A 19,739-nucleotide genomic window follows, 5' to 3' on the forward strand; every position below is an offset into this window, starting at 1 on the left:
GTGGGGTGAGAATTACCTGTGGACTACTAGGCAGTAACCCACCCAAACACAGCGAGAACATACAAACCTCAAACACATCTTTCTTTTGGTCATATTCAGAAGGGCTTTTCCGGGCATCAGATATTGATGACCTATCCGGTGGATCACAACGTGGGGGGTCTGACACCCATCATCCCCACGATCAGCTGCTTTGAGCTGCTGCAGCACCAGAAACTACAATGTATAGGGCTAGAGGCAGCCCTCCATACACTACACAGTGTAGTGGCCGTGCCGGTGAATTGGAGCTGAGTTTCAGTACAGCAGTGTCAGAAACTACACAGTGGATGGAGCCTTCTGCTTCCGATCCATACACTGTTAGGTTCCAGCTCCGCAGAAGTCTGAAACAACTGATTGGTGTGGAAACTGGGTGTTGGACCCCCACTGATCTGTTATTGATAACCTATCCTGAGAATAGGTTATCAGTATCTGAAGAGGTTCTGAAGAACCTCTTTTAATGGGTTATCCAAGAATAAATCAGACCTTCAGATGTAGGAGGGAAGCAGAATTGCCGGGAGCCACACAGACTGATCCAGCAGTGGGGACCAGGTGAGTATCATCATCACTGTGGGTCGACAACATCTTCAGGTCTGATTTAGTCTTGAGTAACCCCATAAAACCACTGAAGCCACCATGCAGCACCCAACGTGGGCAGCATTGCTCAACACAACTCACCCTCATCCCTGAAATGTTGGTAGTGCTTGTTGGTAGAACAGGTGACATTATTTGCCTATTTTAACAGTTGTAGTTTCAAAGACAGTGGAGGAGATTTATCAAAATTGGTGCAAAAGCAAACTGGCTTAGTTGTCCATATCAACCAATCAGATTGATCCTTTCCTCTGAAAAATTAAAGGTGGAATATGATTGGTTATATGCAGGGGCGTAACTACCATAGCGGTAGACCATGCTACTGCCATAGGGCCCAGGGCAAGAGGGGGCCCAGTCTTAGTTGGGATTATCTCCTCTTCTACTGTAGGTGAACCTATGAGACCATGCTTTGCTAATTTGCATCTTGAGAGGTGCACATTTCCACCAGGCTCAGTACATTGGTCTGATGAAGAAAAAGCGGAGCCTCGTAATCTGTCAGTTAGTTTGTGTGTTTCGAAACAATGTAGCCTTTTCTGAATGTTCCATTTCTTTCAGCAGATTTTCCATGAAGCGTCCCCTTTTAACATATGTGTGCCTTTTTTTTGTTTTGACAGATACAGAGAAATTCATATTCAGTTTTATTCGACGAGAGGTTTTCCATTCCTCTCGATCCGCTGGCGCTGGAAGAGAATAGCCTGAGGTTTTCTATATTTGCGATAGATGGGGATGAAAGAAATATCAGCACGGGAGTAGCAGAGCTGAAATTATCCGACCTGGATCTGACTGTGAGGCCTTTCAATACATGGATATACCTCCAAGACGTCAATAAGGTTAGTTCACTTTGATAAGGAAATCGCACTTAAAGGGGTCGTCTCACTTCAGTAAATGGCATTTATCATGTACAGAAAGTCAATACAAGGCACTTACTAATGTATTATGATAAGGTGGCCACTTGCAGAACCCCAAAAAGGAGGATATCTGTGATCACACCCTGAAAAAGAGGACATCGTACCGGTGACAGTGGCGCACAATAGTTCAATACTAGACCATGCAAATAAATTCTTAAAAAATCAGACAATGTGATTTTCTAGATTTTTTTTCTCATTATGTCTCTCATAGTTGAGGTATGCCTATGATGAAAGTTACAGGCCTCTCTCATCTTTTTAAGTGGGAGAACTTGCACAATTGGTGGCTGACTAAATACTTTTTTGCCCCACTGTATATCAATGCATTGCATAAAAGGAGGCTTGGACTGCTTCAGAGAATTCTCCAAATGGCACCGGACTTCCAAGACTTAGTTTAGATATTTGGCTATGAAAGCTCTTTTCAGAGAAATCATATCTGTCATTTAAGTATTTCTTTGCCATTTTGTAGAAAAAAACAAAAATCAGCTTCACATTTTCTAGCTAGATCTGGAGTAAGCTGTTTCAACCTGGAGTTCAGTGCAATGCCTTCTCTAAGTCTTCTCTCAAGTTTGCCATTCAGATCTGTCATTAGCTTGTACGCTGAGGTGATACAGAAGGATTTGGCCTCCAGAACTTCAGTGCAGTCAGAGAATAATTTCAGAGCATGGCTGAGAAATAGAAAATAAATAAGCCTCTGACACATCACAGGTGTTTTCTCCAAAGAACGTCTGCAGAACTTTAGGGCATTCCTCCTCATCTAAACTTTGGAAATAACTTGTCTGGGGTTTCCAGTTCAGAAGAATCCGGTCAATAGATGGAAGTAGTGACAACCACCTTGTCACAACATACATGACGCAAAAGATTGAATTCATCAACTTCAAGAAATTCACAGAATTCCCTCAGTTGTGCTGTCCTACTAGCTGAGATACTGACATGGCTATACACCTTGAGCACAACATTATCAACATCAAAATCCACTTTTCCTGCAGCAAACTTGGATGTATTGTGGACTTTGTGAGCAAGACAGTTCCTTATGAGACCGTTTCAGTTTCTGAAACATTGTTCTTTTACTGGCATTGTCTGCTGTGTAAGCCGACATGTTGGTCAAATCCAGACCAGCCTGATCTAGCTTGGAGAGGAGTTGGTTGGTCATAGCTTCAGAAGTTTCATTACTATCGCTGTAAAAATCAAGCAGCAGATGTTGCACCTCTTTCTCAACATGAAAATATCTGAGTACAACTGGAAAACACTTAGTTGCACCTTTATTTGAAGCATCTGTTGCCAATGAATATGCCAGGTTGTGTTCTTTAATGTAGTCTATGTGCCTCTGCACAGAATAGGGAGCTAGCACATTTTCACATAGAGATTTTGCTTTGGTTTTCCCACAGGTCACACTTAGCAATAGAGAAGTCATTGTAAATCTCTCTATCAACTTTAAAGGGAACCTGTCACCTGGGTTTTGTGTATAGAGCTGAGGACATGGGCTGCTAGATGGCCGCTAGCACATCCGCAATACCTAGTCCCCATAGCTCTGTGTGCTTTTATTGTGTAAACAAAACTATATGATACATATGCAAATGAACCTTAGATGAGTCCTTTCCCTGAGATGAGTCCAGCGTGAAGGAGCCCAGCACCGCCCCGCATCCTCAGAATCTCCCCGACGTCAGAAAGCTAGAGCGCCGTAATCTCGCGATGCGTGAGCTAGTGCGTGCGCAGTTCGTTCCCTGAGGCTGATGCCAGCACAGGGAAGGAACACTATGACGACAATGCCCATGTGCTAGCTCGCGCATCGCGAGATTACGGTGCTCTAGATTTCTGACGTCAGGGAGCAAGGAGGAGATTCTGAGGATGCGGGGCGGTGGTGGGCTCCTTCACGCTGGACTCTTCTCAGAGACAGGACTCATCTAAGGTTCATTTGCATATGTATCAAATCGTTTGTTTTTTTTACACAATAAAAGCACACAGAGCTATGGGGACTGGGTATTGCGGATGTGCTAGCGGCCATCTAGCAACCCATGTCCTCAGCTCTATACACAAAATCCCAGTGACAGGTTCCCTTTAATGCCACAGTCCACACTTCTGTAAGAGTGATAGTGCTTCACTGCATGATACAGCACATATTTTGTCATTCACAGGGGCGTACATAGAGAAGAAGGGCCCCATAGCAAGGATCAAACCAGGCCCCCACACAGGACAAAAAGGTTTCTGCCTAAACCCTTTTCAATGACCGTTGGGGCATTTTTTCCCTGCCTTGTTTGCTAAAAATTGTTCCTTTAGGGTAGAGTCCTGATTTTCACCTCCAGTAGAAGAGGGCATAATCTCAACTAAGACTGGGCCCCCTCTTGCCCTGGGCCCCATAGCAGTTGCCTGGTCTACCGCTATGGCAGTTACGCCTCTGGTCATTCAGAGGTGACTGGGTATTAGTAAATAAATGATGCTAGGGAGGATGCACCTGCACTCCGCACATTCAGCCTGTGCTTGTATCAGCATGCTGCTCTATAGCTCCATCTGCATACTGTACAGAAGGCATGAAATTCATCTTTCCCGCTATTTGTACGGATGCTGTGCCGACCACTCAGAGCTGGAACTAGTTTTTCTTTTTGGCATTGTTGTATGTAGCAGAATTTAAGTATCTGAAGAATGGACCTTCTGTGGCTAACCACTACGTGTAATGCTGTTAAAACAATGAAGGAAAAGATATTTATTGTGATTTTGCCCCCCCCCCCGCCAATCAGGCACTGATAACATAGCTTTTTTCCCCACTTAATTGTTAAGAAGGTCTTCCTTGAAACAGCAGCCCCGCCGCCGATTACCACCATAGGCTTCAGGCCTGAGGCCTATGCGGTAGTAAAACCTGTTGCAGGCACGCGATGACGTCATCACGCGCGCCTGTGTCGCGATTCTGCGAGCAAGCGCAGGTGAGTATTTAGCTTTTATTATTTATTTATTTTTATTTTTTTTATGTGCAAACTTTGGTGGACATGAGGGGGGTGCACACAGGAGGACATGTGGGGGAAAAATATGGTCGGATACTGTGTGGGGGCAAATTATTATGGGAGGGATTACTATGTGGGCGCAATAATTATTGGAGGGATTACTATGTGGGGGCAAATTACTATATGCGCAATGTGGGGGAAACGACTGAGTGGGGGACACTACTGTGTGGGGGAAAAAACGGTATGGGGGCAGTGTGGGGGAAATTACTGTGTGTGGGCAGTGTGGGGCAAACTACAATATGGGGGCAGTGTGGAGAAACTACCGTGTGGGGGAAACTACTGTGTGGGGCAGTTTGGGGGAAATTACTGTGTGGGGGACACTACTGTGTGGGGGCAATGTGAGGGAAACTACTGTATGGGGGCAGTGTGGGGCAAATTACTGTATGGGGCAGTGTGGGGGAAATTACTGTGTGGGGGCAGTGTGGGGCAAACTACAATATGGGGGCAGTGTGGAGAAACTACTGTGTGGGGGAAACTACTGTGTGGGGGCAATGTGGGGGAAACTACAGTATTGGGACAGTGTGGGGCAGTGTGGAGAAACTACTGTGTGGGGGAAACTACTGTGTGGGGCAGTTTGGGGGAAATTACTATGTGGGGGACACTACTGTGTGGGGGCAATGTAAGGGAAACTACTGTATGGGGGCAGTGTGTGGAAAATTACTGCGTGGGGGCAGTGTGGGGCAAACTACTGTGTGGAGGCACTGTGGGGGAAACTACTGTGTGGGGGAAACTACTGTGTGGGGGCAGTGTGGGGGAAACTACTGTGTGGGGGCAGTGTGGGGGAAACTACTGTGTGGGGGAAACTACTGTGTGGAGGCAGTGTGGGGGAAATTACTGTGGGGGGGTAGAGTGGGGCAAATTACTGTGTGGGGGCAATGTGGGGCAAATTACTGTATGGGGCAGTGTGGGAGGAATTACTGTGGGGGGCAGTGTGGGTAAAATGACTGTGTGTGGGCAGTGTGGGGCAAATTACTGTGTGGGGGAAATTACTATATGGGGCAATGTGGTGGAAATTACTGTGTGGGGCAAATTACTGTGTGGGGGCAGTGTAGGGGAAATGACTGTGTGGGGGCAGTGTGGGGGAAATGACTGTGTGGGGGCAGTGTGGGGGAAACTACAGTATAGGGGCAGTGTGGGGGAAATGACTGTGTGGGGGCAGTGTGGGGGAAATGACTGTGTGGGGGCAGTGTGGGGGAAATGACTGTGTGGGGGCAGTGTGGGGGAAACTACAGTATGGGGGCAGTGTGGGGGAAATTACAGTATGGGGCAGTGTGGGGGGAAATTACAGTATGGGGCAGTGTGGGGGAAATTACTGTGGGGGGCAGTGTGGGGGAAATTACTGTGGGGGGCAGTGTGGGGGAAATTACTGTGGGGGACAGTGTGGGGGAAATTACTGTGGGGGCAGTGTGGGGGAAATTACTGTGGGGGCAGTGTGGGGGAAATTACTGTGGGGGGCAGTGTGGGGCAAATTACTGTGTGGAGGCAGTATGGGGCAAATTACTGTGTGGAGGCAGTATGGGGCAAATTACTGTATGGGGCAGTGTGGGGCAAATTACTGTATGGGGCAGTGTGGGGCAAATTACTGTATGAGGCAGTGTGGGGCAAATTACTGTTTGGGGGCAGTGTGGGAGGAATTACTATATCGGGGAAGTGTGGGGGAAATTACTATATGGGGCAGCATGGGGGGCTGTGCTATTGGGGAGGCACTGTCAGGGCAATTCTATTATTTCTGGGGACACTATAGAGGGATTATCGCCTGGAGCACAATATAGGGTGTTATTATTACTGGGGGTCTCTAGGGGACATTATAGCTGCTGTGGACACTACAGGGACATTTGGGGTAATTTATCAAACTGGTGTAATGCAGAACTGGCTTAGTAGCCCCTTTGCAGCCAATCAGATTCCACCTTTCATTTTTGACAGCTCTTTTGGAAATCCAGTTTTACTTTAATCCAGTTTGATAAATTACCCCAATTATGTCTATTAGGGTCACTATTTTTTCCGCAGTATAGTACCTGGGGCATTGGGGGGCACAACGGGCACAGTATTGGGGGTGGCAGGATGACACTGTGGGGACACCAGGATGGGGAGGTTGATGGAAAAATTTAGAAATCTAACGTGTCTGTGTTACAAACTCTGTAGAGACGAGATGTGGCTGAAAGAATTTGTCATGGCGGTCTAACGGAGGAGAAGAGGAAAGAGAAGGTCTACATGATAGGAGATGTCCATGGATGTAAGAGGTATGTGGTCAAGTATTGGGGGTGGGGGCACCAGAGAAAGGACCCGCCCCAGGTGCCAAACACCCTGGGCGCGCCACTGTAATACAGTACCAGCAGTGTAAGATGCTGTCCATACATTTTCTGCATTCTATACTTACAGCTGCCTATGGAGTGCACTTCGAAGCCAGAGCATGATTGGAACTTCAAACTCGTTGTATACTTAGCAATGGCTGTCCTGCGATACACCAAGTAGTACTGCCCTGGCTGAGGAGCAGGGGATATGTTTGGCAATAAAGAGAGGACAAGCAGGATCTCGGCTGGCTCTGTGATTGGCCAACTAGAATGCATGGCCTTCTGCGACGTCTCTGTGGCTGCAATTTGAGAGAGGAGCTGAGGCTGTATATAATTATATATGTATAGCTGCTATAACCTAGGCGTCCACTGCATATAATAATGTATGTACAGCTGGTATAAGTTATACATCTTCTTGTAGATAGTGATATGGACCATGCTGAAATAACCTGCATATCTCCTGTATATAATTATATATGTATGGCTGGTATAAGTTATACATCTTCTTGTATATAGTGATATGGAACATGCTAGTATATAATATACCAGAAGATGTATAACTTATACCAGCTGTACATATATAATTATATACAGGAGATGCCCAGGTTATACCAGCATGGTCCATATCACTATAGATGTATAACTTATACCAGCTGTACATATATAATTATATACAGGAGATATGCAGGTTATTTCAGCATGGTCCATATCACTATCTACAAGAAGATGTATAACTTATACCATCCATCAGGGGCGTAGCTAAAAGCTCATGGGCCCTGGTGCAAGAGTTCAGCTTGGGCCCCCGTCCCTCAGTGCTTGTTGGCAAGGGGCAGAGGAGCACATAGCTTTCCTGCTGCCTGAGGCAAACATTGAAAGGGCCCCTGCCAGCCATACATATATAATTATATACAGGAGATACCCAGGTTATAGCAGCATGGTCCATAACTGTATACAAGAAGATGCATCTTCTTGTGTTTACTATAGTGATATGGACCATGCTGGTATAACCTGGGTATCTCCTGTATATAATTATATATGTACAGCTGGTAAAAGATATATCTTCTTGTATACAGTGATGGACCATGCTGCTATAACCTGGGTATCTCCTGTATATAATTATATATGTATGGCTGGCAGGGGCGTAGCTATAGGGGGTGCAGAGGTAGCACTCGCTACCGGGTCCAGGAGCCTGAGGGGGCCCAAAGACCCTTGTGCCACATAAGACACTGGCATTATAGAAAGTGCGTACTGGTCAATTTACACCTCTGGCTGGAGGGAAGGGGTTAGGTCAAGAATTTGGCATGAGGGGGTGCCCTTTCAATGTTTGCCTCAGGCAGCAGAAGGGCTATGTGCTCCCCTGCCCCTTGCCAACAAGCACTGAGGGACGGGGGCCCAAGCTGAACTCTTGCACCAGGGCCCATGAGCTTTTAGCTACGCCCCTGATGGATGGTATAAGTTATACATCTTCTTGTAGATAGTGATATGGACCATGCTGAAATAACCTGCATAACTCCTGTATATAATTATATATGTATGGCTGGTATAAGTTATGCATCTTGTGGTATTAAATATTATATACCAGTATATGTATAATAAATAACTTATACCAGCTCATATAAAATAATATACAGAAGATACCAAGGCCAGAATGGTATATGGTAACTAGTAACTAGACAGTACCTGGGCTGGGTGGGCTGGGCACTGAGCCTAGTGAGCTGGCTGGGCTCAGGATAAATTGAAAAAGCCACTGAATAATGTGATGGAAAAATGAATCCAGCCAGCAAAGGAGGCAGTATGGACAGTCACAATACATTAGTAAGTGGCTTGTATAAACTTTCTCTACATGATAAATGCCACTTGCTGAAGTGACACAACCCCTTTAAGTCTCTTGTCTCACAGAAAATGAAGTTTTAAGCAGGGAGTTATTAGGCCTCGTTCACATCTCCGTTAGGAGATCCGGCAGGCTATTCCAGCCTAACAGATCCTCTACTTCACTGCTGGATCCCCATTGACTGCAATGAGGTGCGGTAGTGATCCGGCCTCTTTCTGGCATAAATGCCAGGTTTTGGACAGACAAAAACCATTGCACATAAAGTTGTTGTTTTTTTCGGCCCACAACCGCATTTGCATTGGATTAGGCAGCTAGATCTCCTTAACAGAAGAGATTTACAAGGATAGTAAAAGAGAGAGAGTGAAAAAGATAGAAATAAATAAATGAAAACATGCACAGAGACTGTCATAGAAGATGAATGGGAAAAGTCTGATCTTTTGCCGGAAAGAAAGGGCTTTTAAAGGGGTAGCCTCCTTTGCTGCATTGAATTACATTATACACTGCTCGTTTCCAGGGTTTACAACCACCCTGCAATCCATCACTAGTGGTCGTGCAGACTATAGGAAAAAGTGCCGGCCTCTCTTGTGAATGGTGGGACTGTGGGATCGTACATAGGCCAGCGCGGTTAGAAAAGACAAGACAGTGCACTGACAATAAAAGCTCACAATCATAAGGAAAGACAGAGTCCACCATGGGAGAGAGATCTGCAGTGTCGGCTAACTGGTAGGCTAAGTTCTCCGAAGCAAGACCCATAGAGGAGAAGCAGAGAAGAGACTGGTACACTCCCATCCAGGTAACTTGCACTGGGGCTAGAAGCTGCTGGACATGCCCGCATTCTCCACCAAAACTGTTAAGGAAATCAGCAATTTTGTCTCACAGACAATAAATTCTGTTTAAAGAGGACCTTTCACCGCTCCTGACATGCCTGTTTTAATAGCTTCATGCATTCCCCCATGTAATAACAATTCTGGAGAATCTATTCTTATGACTCTATATTGTGCCATTCCTTTATTATTTCTACCAGATGTTATGAATGAATTGCTAGCAGTCTGCAGTAAGGGTACAGAGAAGAGGTAACCAGTTGTTGGTGTGTACCTGCACAGCCTGAAAATGGCAGCACTGACTGGATAGAGTGAGTCTCGAGACAAACACACTTTTTTGGACAAAGGCTTTGAATAAACTTCTGACTGTAATTTGCAATAGTGAATAATTGAAGAACATCTAAATATTTCTGCAAATCTGGCCATACACATAGGATATTGTCAGCTGGCAATTTCATTTGGGTTCGTTGACTACATGTATGAAACCCTCCCAAGCCTCCTCCAATGGCCCATGTTGGGGTAACGAAAGGCTCAGGCCAATAGTAGTTTCAAGGGCATTTCCAGCTCATTTCTCGGCAGACTGTCAAGATTCTTTCTATGGGATCTATCGGAATTGTATATGGGGATGGGGGAGGAAGAATTGCTTATGCAGTGATGTTTATATGTTCATTGTGTAACAAAAATGTCATTGAATAGATTGATTAGAGCTAAGACTAATGGACCTTGATCAGAACTAATTTAGTACATACATGTAGATTTATCTATCACCTTCTCAAACATATTAGACATAGGTCAGCCAACCCATCAGTTTTGGCCAGACCGGCCAACTGTCTGATGTTTATGAAGTGCCCAACCAATGTTCAGAAGATGTTGGTGGAAGAAAGGATTGGTTATGTTTATTTTTAACATGCATGAACTTTTGCTCTCAAGGGAGATATGCCTGTCGGAGGTGTCCCCATTGAAAATATATGCATGCTCGGTATGGAGCAGCTTGGCTATCAGCCGAACGCTTGCTATTGACAGTGCATGGACAGCTTGGAATTCCTCCTCTAGTAAACTCAAGCCAATGTATTTGAGTACAGAGATAAAAGATAATCACTGATGTTAGTGAAGGTCTTTTAGACAACAGGTGGGATCTGAACCATCTAATGCATCCTTATATTTACATGAAGAACCCCAAATCTCCACAGTTTTTTGGTTTGTACATGCTTCATTTAAAGCCAGAGTAAGAAACTGGTCCTTGTCCCAAACCTGATTCATTTTGGCAAACACAAGATTATGTAAAAATCTATTATGTCAACCATGATGTTGTCTTGTAGGCTGCAGATGCCGTGGGAGAAATTCTGCTGTCTCTTAGCTACCTTCCTACCGCTGAACGTCTTACAGTGGTGGTAGTTAAAGCAAAGAACCTTCTGTGGAACGAAGGGAAGACCACAGCAGGTAAGAGCATCTTAAGTGCCATATGATGTTTTTTTTGCTGTTTGCAAATTCTTGTAGAAGAAAATACATATTAACAAATACATGATCTTCTGCAGTTTATTTTTTTTAAAGTACATCTAGAACAAACTACAAAATTAGCCAACTTTCCATAAAGTCTTGATTAAACATATCCCAACATTTTGTGTATCTTGCTTATATGTGTCTTCATGGTTACAAACTACAAACAAACACTATCTAGTCTGATCCTGTAGTGATGTGTTTCTTTTTAAAATGTGTATTTCCATCTTGGAGTTTAAAGGGGTTGTACCATGATTAATGTAAAATAATGAGTACTAGACATAATATAGTACATGGCAATCTCCTTCTAACAAAGCTAGAACCAGCCCTGTACCTCACATGGATCCAGAGATCTCTCCATTCATTGCTCTGGTTGCTCTGCTAGATTCTCTTCAGGCTGGTAGTTCAGGGGGCGTGACCTTAATCAGTGGGTGTGTCTTTTCTACTGCAGATCTCTCCCTATCACCACTCAGGGGGTGTGTCTTCTCTGCTGCAGCTCTCTCCCTATCACAGCTCAGAGGGGTGTTTTGTTTCTGCTGCAGCTCTCTCCTTGTACCTGTCACAACTTCTAACTGTAGATCTGGCTGGTGGCAGTTGAAGGATGGAACCAAGCATGTGCGACCACCTCAGTAGGTGGACGTGCATACTACTATAATGAATGGCCAGGGGGTGCCATTTTAATGAAGTAAAGAGAATATCTCACAACTGGATCATTTTTGTAACAGAAAGTAAATTACTAAATTAACTACTTCTTCGTGCTGAACTATCTTAAAATAAAATGTAATGGTGGCACAACCCCTTTAATGGCAATAACCACAGTAAGTGCTAGCCGGGGGTGGCTGGAGTTATGGAAACATCTGAGTTAGCTGCGCTTCTCTGTTTCCGTAAGTCCCATAGCAGTTAATGGGAGCTACTCAAGCATCATAGCCCAGCAAGCAATGCTGTTTCCAGTAACTCAGGAGTTACAGAACTTCACCTACCTCTGGCTGGCGCTTTCTGTTGTTATTTCCATCGTGGCCATGAAAGGCTGAGATGGAAATAGCTGTTTAAATCTGCTTCTTGTCTTACTGTCTGGGTTGGCAAGAAGAGGGAGCAGACAGAGCAGTGTCCTTCATTCGTATTTTCCCAAATCCCTTTCAACATAGACATGTGACCGATCGGCCGATCACTGGATGAAGCAGATCAGTCCTGAGGCCAATCTTTGGCTCAGTGGTCACATTTCATATGTCAGTAAGGACCAGTAGGTAGAAACCAGTGGTGAACTCAGAATGGGAACAGCAAGGGGTCGGTGAGGTATGATTTTATTTTATTTTTTAAGCCATTTTGACCTTTAACATACCAAGTTATTCATAATGTCGCACAATTTTATTGTGTGCTACAAATAATACAACCTCTGCTGCACATCACTAGGCTGCAGCAGCAGTTGTCATTACCAGTGTAAGAAGCAGTGTAATGGCTGAAGCTGCCAACCACTGAGTAGGATGGGGCATGATGACATCACAAGCTATTAGAGGGTCTCCTGACTATTCATGTAGTGCCAGGGTATGGCTCTGTTTTTGTCTGTTTGGTATCCAAATCAACTTGTCTCACGTTTATGTCTGTCAGTCATCACAGCGAAAACTAAGGGCATGCTAGGCCCCACTGTCATCCAGTAACAATACCTTGGAACAGTGGCATGCTAAGAGGGGGGCGGTCCGCCCCAGGTACCGCTCTCACAGGGTGCCAGAGCCTAGAAGCAATGAGCGCTTCCATCAATACAAATGGAAGCGCTCATTGCTAGAGCACAGGGGGGCTGGGTACTGTCACTCACCGCTCAGCTCCCAGTGCTCCTCCCCTCCTTCAGGGTGGTGGTCCCTGCTCCACCATTCAGCCTGCAGACACAGATAGCTCTGCCGACCTGTGTGGGAGGAGCCTGCAGCATGGAAATCTGCATAAGCTCTGCCCACACAGTGCTGCATAGCCATGTGTGTCTGCAGGGGAGAGAGGACTGTGAGCTTCAGGAACGGGACAAGATGAGTAGTTACTGTGTTGTTGTTGTTTTTAACACAGAGGGGGCACAATGGGCATTTCTACTCTGGAGGGGGCACAATGGGCATTTCTACTCTGGAGGGGGCACAATGGGCATTGCTAATGTGAAGGGGTACAATGGGCATTGCTAAAGTGAAGGGGACACAATGGACATTTCTACTATGGAGGGGGGCACAGTGCAAAAAGGTCATTACTACTATGAAGGGGGCACAGAGGGCATTATTACTGTGAAGGGGCACAATGGGCATTACTAGCACAGAGGGCATTACTACTATTAAGTGGGCGCAATGGGGATTTCTACTATGGAGGGGGCACAGAGGGCATTATTACTGTGAAGGGGCACAATGGGCATTATTACTATTAAGGGGGCACAATGGGCATTATTACTAATAAAGAGGCACAATCGGCATTATTACTATTAAGGGGGCACAATGGGCATTATTACTATGAAGGGGGCACAATGGGGATTATTACTGTCAAGGGGGCTGAAAGAGGGCATTACAACTGTGAAGGGCCCAGATAGGGCATTACTACTGTGAAAGGGGCACAGAGAGGGCATAACTATTGTGAGGGGGGAACACAGGGCATAACTACTGTGAGGGGGGCACAATGAGGGCATAAATACTGTGAAGGGGGTACAATGAAGGGATAAGTACTTTAAGGGGGCACAATGTGGGCATAACTATTGTTAAGGGGCACACATCTGTACAAAACTACTGTGAAGGTTTTACAATGAGGGCCATACTACTGTGAGGGGGTACGATTTTTTTTAAGTATTGGGGGGGGGGGGGAACCAGAGAAAGGACCCGCCCCGGGTGCCAAACAACATAGGCACGCCACTGCCCTGGAACCTGGTGGATCTACTAACTGTTATTCACACAGACAGGGGTGCATCTAGCCTCATTGGTGGTGCGCCCCTGCACACAGAGCTCCTTTCTGGAAAGCGATTTTATTACTTTATGCATTAGAGTCACATCCACACCCCATGAGACCAAGCCCACATTAAACACAAAGGGGCATATTTATCAAGGTTTTTAGGGCACAAAAGTGGCACAAAAAGTTGCAAATTATGGTGCATGCCATATTTATGTCATCATTTGCAACTTTTTGTGCTTCTTGCAACTGGCAGGAAAAGGGATGGTACTCAACGGGAGTGGTGGCGCTTCCACTGGCCACCAGATTTACTATAATTTAGGACAGAAACTGGATCCAATTGGGTATAGAATTGATTTTCTAATGTATAGAGTTCTTGATATATTAGGTGCATCTCCAGCCAGTGCACAGGGGATGAACCACAAGCCTTGATAAATCTCCCTCAAAGGATCTACAGAAAATAAAAGTTGGCCAAAGCTTGTATGTAAGCATGCTGTGTAAATTCTAAAGAAGCTCTGTGCTTTTTATACACGGCTTTACAATACCTTTAGTAAAGACGTACAACCCTGGCTAACTCGCCGACAGGCAGCGAAATCACTTGGGTTCTATATGTATGTGGATGCCGCGCCGTGTTCTGAAATATTATGCGCCTATAAAAATAATGATCTCCTAGTGTTAAAGTCGTGAGGAATAATGCCGGCCTAAACTCCTCATTGAAAGGTAATCTTGGGTATTCATCACCTTGCAGAAGACGTTGGGTCAGCAGATATTTCTTAGTTTTGCTCCTGGCGTATTAAAACGTGCCACCTCTGTAATACCAATGAGCAAGAAAGAGCTTTGTATTCACGAGAATTACGATCGTGTCAGGACGGTCGTTTATCTTTATCCTACGTAAAGGAAAGAAAGAAGCAAATATTTGCTCAACTGTTCGGACCGTAGAATAAAAGTTGAAATATAAAAGTCAGTGAAAATCCACAGAGAAATAGGCTATGATTAGACTTGAAAGACACAATGGGTCTTATGGAACATTACAGATGTTCATGTGCTGTAGAGTCATTATCTGCTGTGGATATTTGCAAAATGATACTATTTCTTGATGTTTTCAAATGTTCTCCTCTTCTTTTGTTGGTTCTTTGAACCTCTTGTATTTCCATTTACATCTTCTTCTTAGGATGCCCTTACACATTAGATATATGTTGAGTGAAGCCACCTATTGCGGCTGGATTGGTGAACTATCTAATGTGCATGGTGATGTCTTGACTCTCTCCCTTTGGCATATATCATGGGAAAGAAGGATCGAGCATGTTAAGTTTCAACGTGTTGGATCCTTTGCTCTCGCAACCGATAAACCACTACCAGAGGAGGCTTACCGTGGCTTATTCACCTCTTCCCATTGAACTGACCATGCATGTGTATGGAGATGTTAGAAGGAATAGCTACTGGGCAAATATTGGCAGTTTTATCTTCCAGTTGAAGACCATTACAAGAGTAGACTTGTGACCTAGACACCTCCATCATTCATAGCGCCATTCAGAACCCAAGTAGTAAAGATGTCCATAAAGTCATACAAAGCTCAAGTATTTGCGTAGATACATATGTAAATGTGGAACCTGTTGTGTATAAGCATATAGATCAAGGGTCAGCAACCCTGGGCACTCCAGCCAGGGGAGGACTTGGAACTTAAAGGAGTCCTAAAAGTGGCCCCATGTTGTAGGTGGGTCCAAATTGACAAAAGGTGGGGCAACACAAACAGGAGAAGGCCAACACATGTAGGCAGGGAAAACAAAAGTAGGCAGGGAAAACAAAAGTAGGCAGGGCCAGCAATACCGTGGTACTACCCTAGAAGAACTAAATACCACAGTTCAGCACAAAATAATGCCGCCACAGTATTCACCTGTATCATTGCCCTGAGGATGGCAACACAGTTGAATTCGGGAGGGAACCTGTGACCACTGGCCAGATGCATAAGTGCCTGATGTCTCATAATTATACTGAAAACATCACAAGGGGTCTATGGCCAATCCACCCCTGACTCCAGCTGCTGTGAAACTACAGTTCTTAGTGGTCCTACAGTGCCAGGAACAGCTCAACAAGTGTGCATGCTGGGAGTTGTAGTTTTACAACAGCTGAAGTGCTGGAGGTTGTTGACAACTGATGTAGATGTTGGTCAAAAAACTCAATAAGACATGTTAATTACTTGTGTGCAGTTGTTATATTTGACTGCAGCCAATGGGCAGGACATATTACTGTCACCTGATCAAGTTATATTGTAGTGTCTGTTCATTGATAATTATTGACCCTGGTAATCGTTATGTATTAAGGTTCTCTTTTATGATGGTCCCACAGATTTTGAGGGCTATCCATGTTATTTGCGATTAGTTATAAGTTATAAGATGAATAAAGCATCTAAAAGTGACAACATGGGTAGGATTTCAGTCACCCAAGGGGCTGTTCTCAACCAAGGAAAATGTCCTTCTAGCTAGCACCCTCTGGTGCAGGGAGTTAGGACTTTGCTATATTGAGGAATCATAGTTTTATACCTGACCGATTTCCCGTGGTTTTTGCTTATGAATGCTGCTTTAGATTTCCTTAATTTAGCATTGTCTGGCTTTGCAGTGTGTCCTTATCTTGCCTTTTAGGTTTGCTTGAAATCCTGCAGCTGATTGCAGATGTGTCTCTGTTATGTGATATTCTTTAGCACCTTGGTTACTAGAAGAAGAAAGTGAGAGTACTATATCAAATTATCACATTCCAGTACAAACTTTATAGATCTCAAATCAGGCATTTTTACAAGTAGAAGAAGAACCTCACTTGAGCATATCTTAAGGCATAATTGCCACAGGGCATTTGTGCTTTACATAGTAACATAGTATATAAGACCGAAAAAAGACATTTGTCCATCCAGTTCAGCCTGTTATCCTGCAAGTTGATCCAGATGAAGGCAAAAAAAAAAAAAACTGTGTGGTAGAAGCCAATTTTCCCCACTTAAGGGAAAAAACTCCTTCCCTTCTCCAATCAGGCGATCAGAATAACTCTCTGGATCAACGACCCCTCTCTAGTAGCTATAGCCTATAATATTATTACACTCCAGAAATACATCCAGGCCCCTCTTGAACTCTTTTAGGGAACTTACCATCACCACCTCCTCAGGCAGAGAGCTCCATAGTCTCACTGCTCTTACCGTAAAGAATCCTCTTCTATGTTTGTGTACAAACCTTCTTTCCTCCAGATGCAGAGGATGTCCCCTCGTCACAGTCACAGTCCTGGGGATAAATAGATGATGGGAGAGATCTCTGTACCGACCCCTGATATATTTATACATACTAATTAGATCTCCCCTCAGTCGTCTTTTTTCTAAAGTGAATAACCCTAATGTTGATCATCTTTCAGGGTACTGTAGTTGCCCCATTTCAGTTATTACTTTAGTTGCCCTCCTCTGTACCCTCTCCAGCTCTGTTATGTCTGCCTTGTTCACAGGAGCCTAGAACTGTACACAGTACACAGCCTTCTACAAGACCCCACTAGTGAAAGTGACCCAATCTGAGTGTGTACCATTAATAACCACCCTCTGTTTTCTATCACTGAGCCATTTCCTTACCCACATACAGAATTTTATATCAGTCCAAGCATTCTCATTTTATATACTAACATTTATGTGGTACAGTGTCAAATGCTTTGGAGAAGTCCAGATATACGACATCCATTGATTCGCCGCTGTCAAGTCTAGAACTTACCTTCTCATAGAAACTGATTAAATTAGTTTGACATGACCGATCCCTCATGAAGCCATGCTGATATGGCGTTATTTGCTTATTTTCATTGACGTACTCCAAGATAGTAGTATAATTAGAAAACCTTCAAACAGTTTACCCATGACAGATGTTAAACTTAACGGCCTATAGTTTCCGGGCTCTGTTTTTGGGCCCTTTTTGAATATTGGCACCACATTTGCTATGTGCCAATCCTGTGGAACACTCCCTGTCAGTATAGAGTCCTTAAATATCAGAAAAAAGGGTCTGGCTATGACATTACTTAATTCTCTTCGGATACAGGGGTGTATGCCATCTGGGCCTGGCGATTTGTCTGTTTTAATCTTTTTACGACGCCGCTGTACTTCTTCCTATTTAATAATTAATAATAATTAACTTTTACATTCTGCATTTCATCTCACAGTATATTTTCCTCAGTGAATACAGTGGAGAAAAAAATATTTAATAGCTTTGCTTTCTCCTCATCGCTCTCTGCAACTCCCCCCTCATCACTCTGTAAAGGGCCAACACCTTCAGATTTATACTTTTTATCATTTATTTAATTGAAGAAAATTTTAGGGTTAGTTTTGCTCTCTTTGGCAATTAATCTCTCAGTCTCTAGTTTGGCTGCTTTTATTTGTTTTTTACATATTCAAATTTTTCCTCACTACCCTCCTGTTTTAGTGATTTAAATGTTTTTTTTTTTGGTCATTTATTGCTTTCTATTTATCCACATAGTTTTTTTCTTGTTGCTTAACCCTCTATTCCCATAAGGTATGTACCTCTCCCAATTAGATTTTAGGATGCTTTTAAAAATATCCCATTTTGTGGCTGTATTTTTATTCTTGAGGACTTAGTTCCAGTTAGTTACACCTATGGCGTTGGCTAAATTTAGCTTTTTTGAAGTTTGGTATTTTTGTTCCTCCCTGAAGAAACACTCTTTTGAATGATAATTGGAAGGTTATTATTTTATGGTCACTATTTCCCAGGTGTCCCCCAACCTGCACATCTGTTGTTCTGTCAGGTCTATTGGTTATTACTAAGTCCAGTATGGCCGTCCGTCTAGTCGGGTCCTGAACTAGTGAGATATACAAGTTTCAATTTCCCAGTCTATATCTGGGTAATTGAAGTCCCTCATAATAACCACCTCATTATGATTTGCCGCCTCGTCTATCTCGTTTAGTAGTAGATTTTCTGTGGACTCTGGTATATTAGGCGGTTTATAAAAAACTCCTATTAGTAATTTATTATTGTTTTTGCCTCCATGTATTTCTACCCACAGGGACTCCACATGTCCATGTCCCTCATTTATATCTTCCCGAAGTGTGGGCTGTAGACAGGACTTTACATAAAGGCAGACCCCTACCCCGCTCCGGTTTTGGCGATCCTTTCTAAACAGACTGTAATCTTATACATTAACCGCCCAGTCATAGCTATCATCCAGCCATGTCTCAGTTATTCCCACTATGTCAAAGTCATCCTCACACATCACTAATTCCAGTTCCCCAGTTTTATTAGTCAGGCTTCTGGCATTAGTATACAAACATTTAAGAGGTTTATGTATATTTTTTACCTTACACCTTTCCTTTTGAACTGTTCTAGTCCCTCCATCCATTCCTCCCCCAGTCCCTTTACCTCGCCCCCGGTCTCTATCTGTACTATCTTTCCATCCTATAACGTAATTACCCTCCCCCCAGTCCCTAGTTTAAACACTCCTCCAACCTTCTAGCCATCTTCTCCCCCAACACAGCTGCCCCTTCCCCATTGAGGTGCAGCCCATCCCTACGATAGAGCCTGTAGCCGAGAGAGAAGTTGGCCCAGTTCTCCAGTACCTCTACAATTTTCTATGCAGGAAGGTATGTCCCAGAAAAAAAGAACCATCTCGCTAGTGTCACCTTTTGAAAGTGGTTCCCTGTGAGTCAATGTCCAACTTTTTTTGAACAAGCCTTGGAACTTGACAAGGGAAATTTAATTTCTTGGCAACCGATTCCCCATTAATTCTTCACTATCGTAAATATGTTGGGTAAGTCAGATCTTGTTTTAGTCATTTTTCAATAGGTATACTAATACAGTGGTCACTCAAGATACAATAGTGTCAGGATAAAATATATTTGACTTACAATG

General features: G+C 44.0%; 1 protein-coding gene across 1 annotated transcript in view; it reads left to right on the forward strand.

Annotated features, from left to right (window-relative positions):
- The window catches only part of LOC122921066 (synaptotagmin-12-like), a 56,622-nt gene that overhangs the window by 27,075 nt on the left and 9,808 nt on the right, over positions 1 to 19,739 (forward strand). Inside the window, 2 exon segments of the mRNA XM_044270962.1 lie at positions 1,239 to 1,454; positions 10,788 to 10,908. Of these exon segments, the coding sequence (XP_044126897.1) occupies positions 1,239 to 1,454; positions 10,788 to 10,908 (337 nt within the window).

Source organism: Bufo gargarizans, chromosome 10, assembly GCF_014858855.1.
Source record: "Bufo gargarizans isolate SCDJY-AF-19 chromosome 10, ASM1485885v1, whole genome shotgun sequence".
In the NCBI taxonomy this organism is placed as follows: domain Eukaryota; kingdom Metazoa; phylum Chordata; class Amphibia; order Anura; family Bufonidae; genus Bufo; species Bufo gargarizans.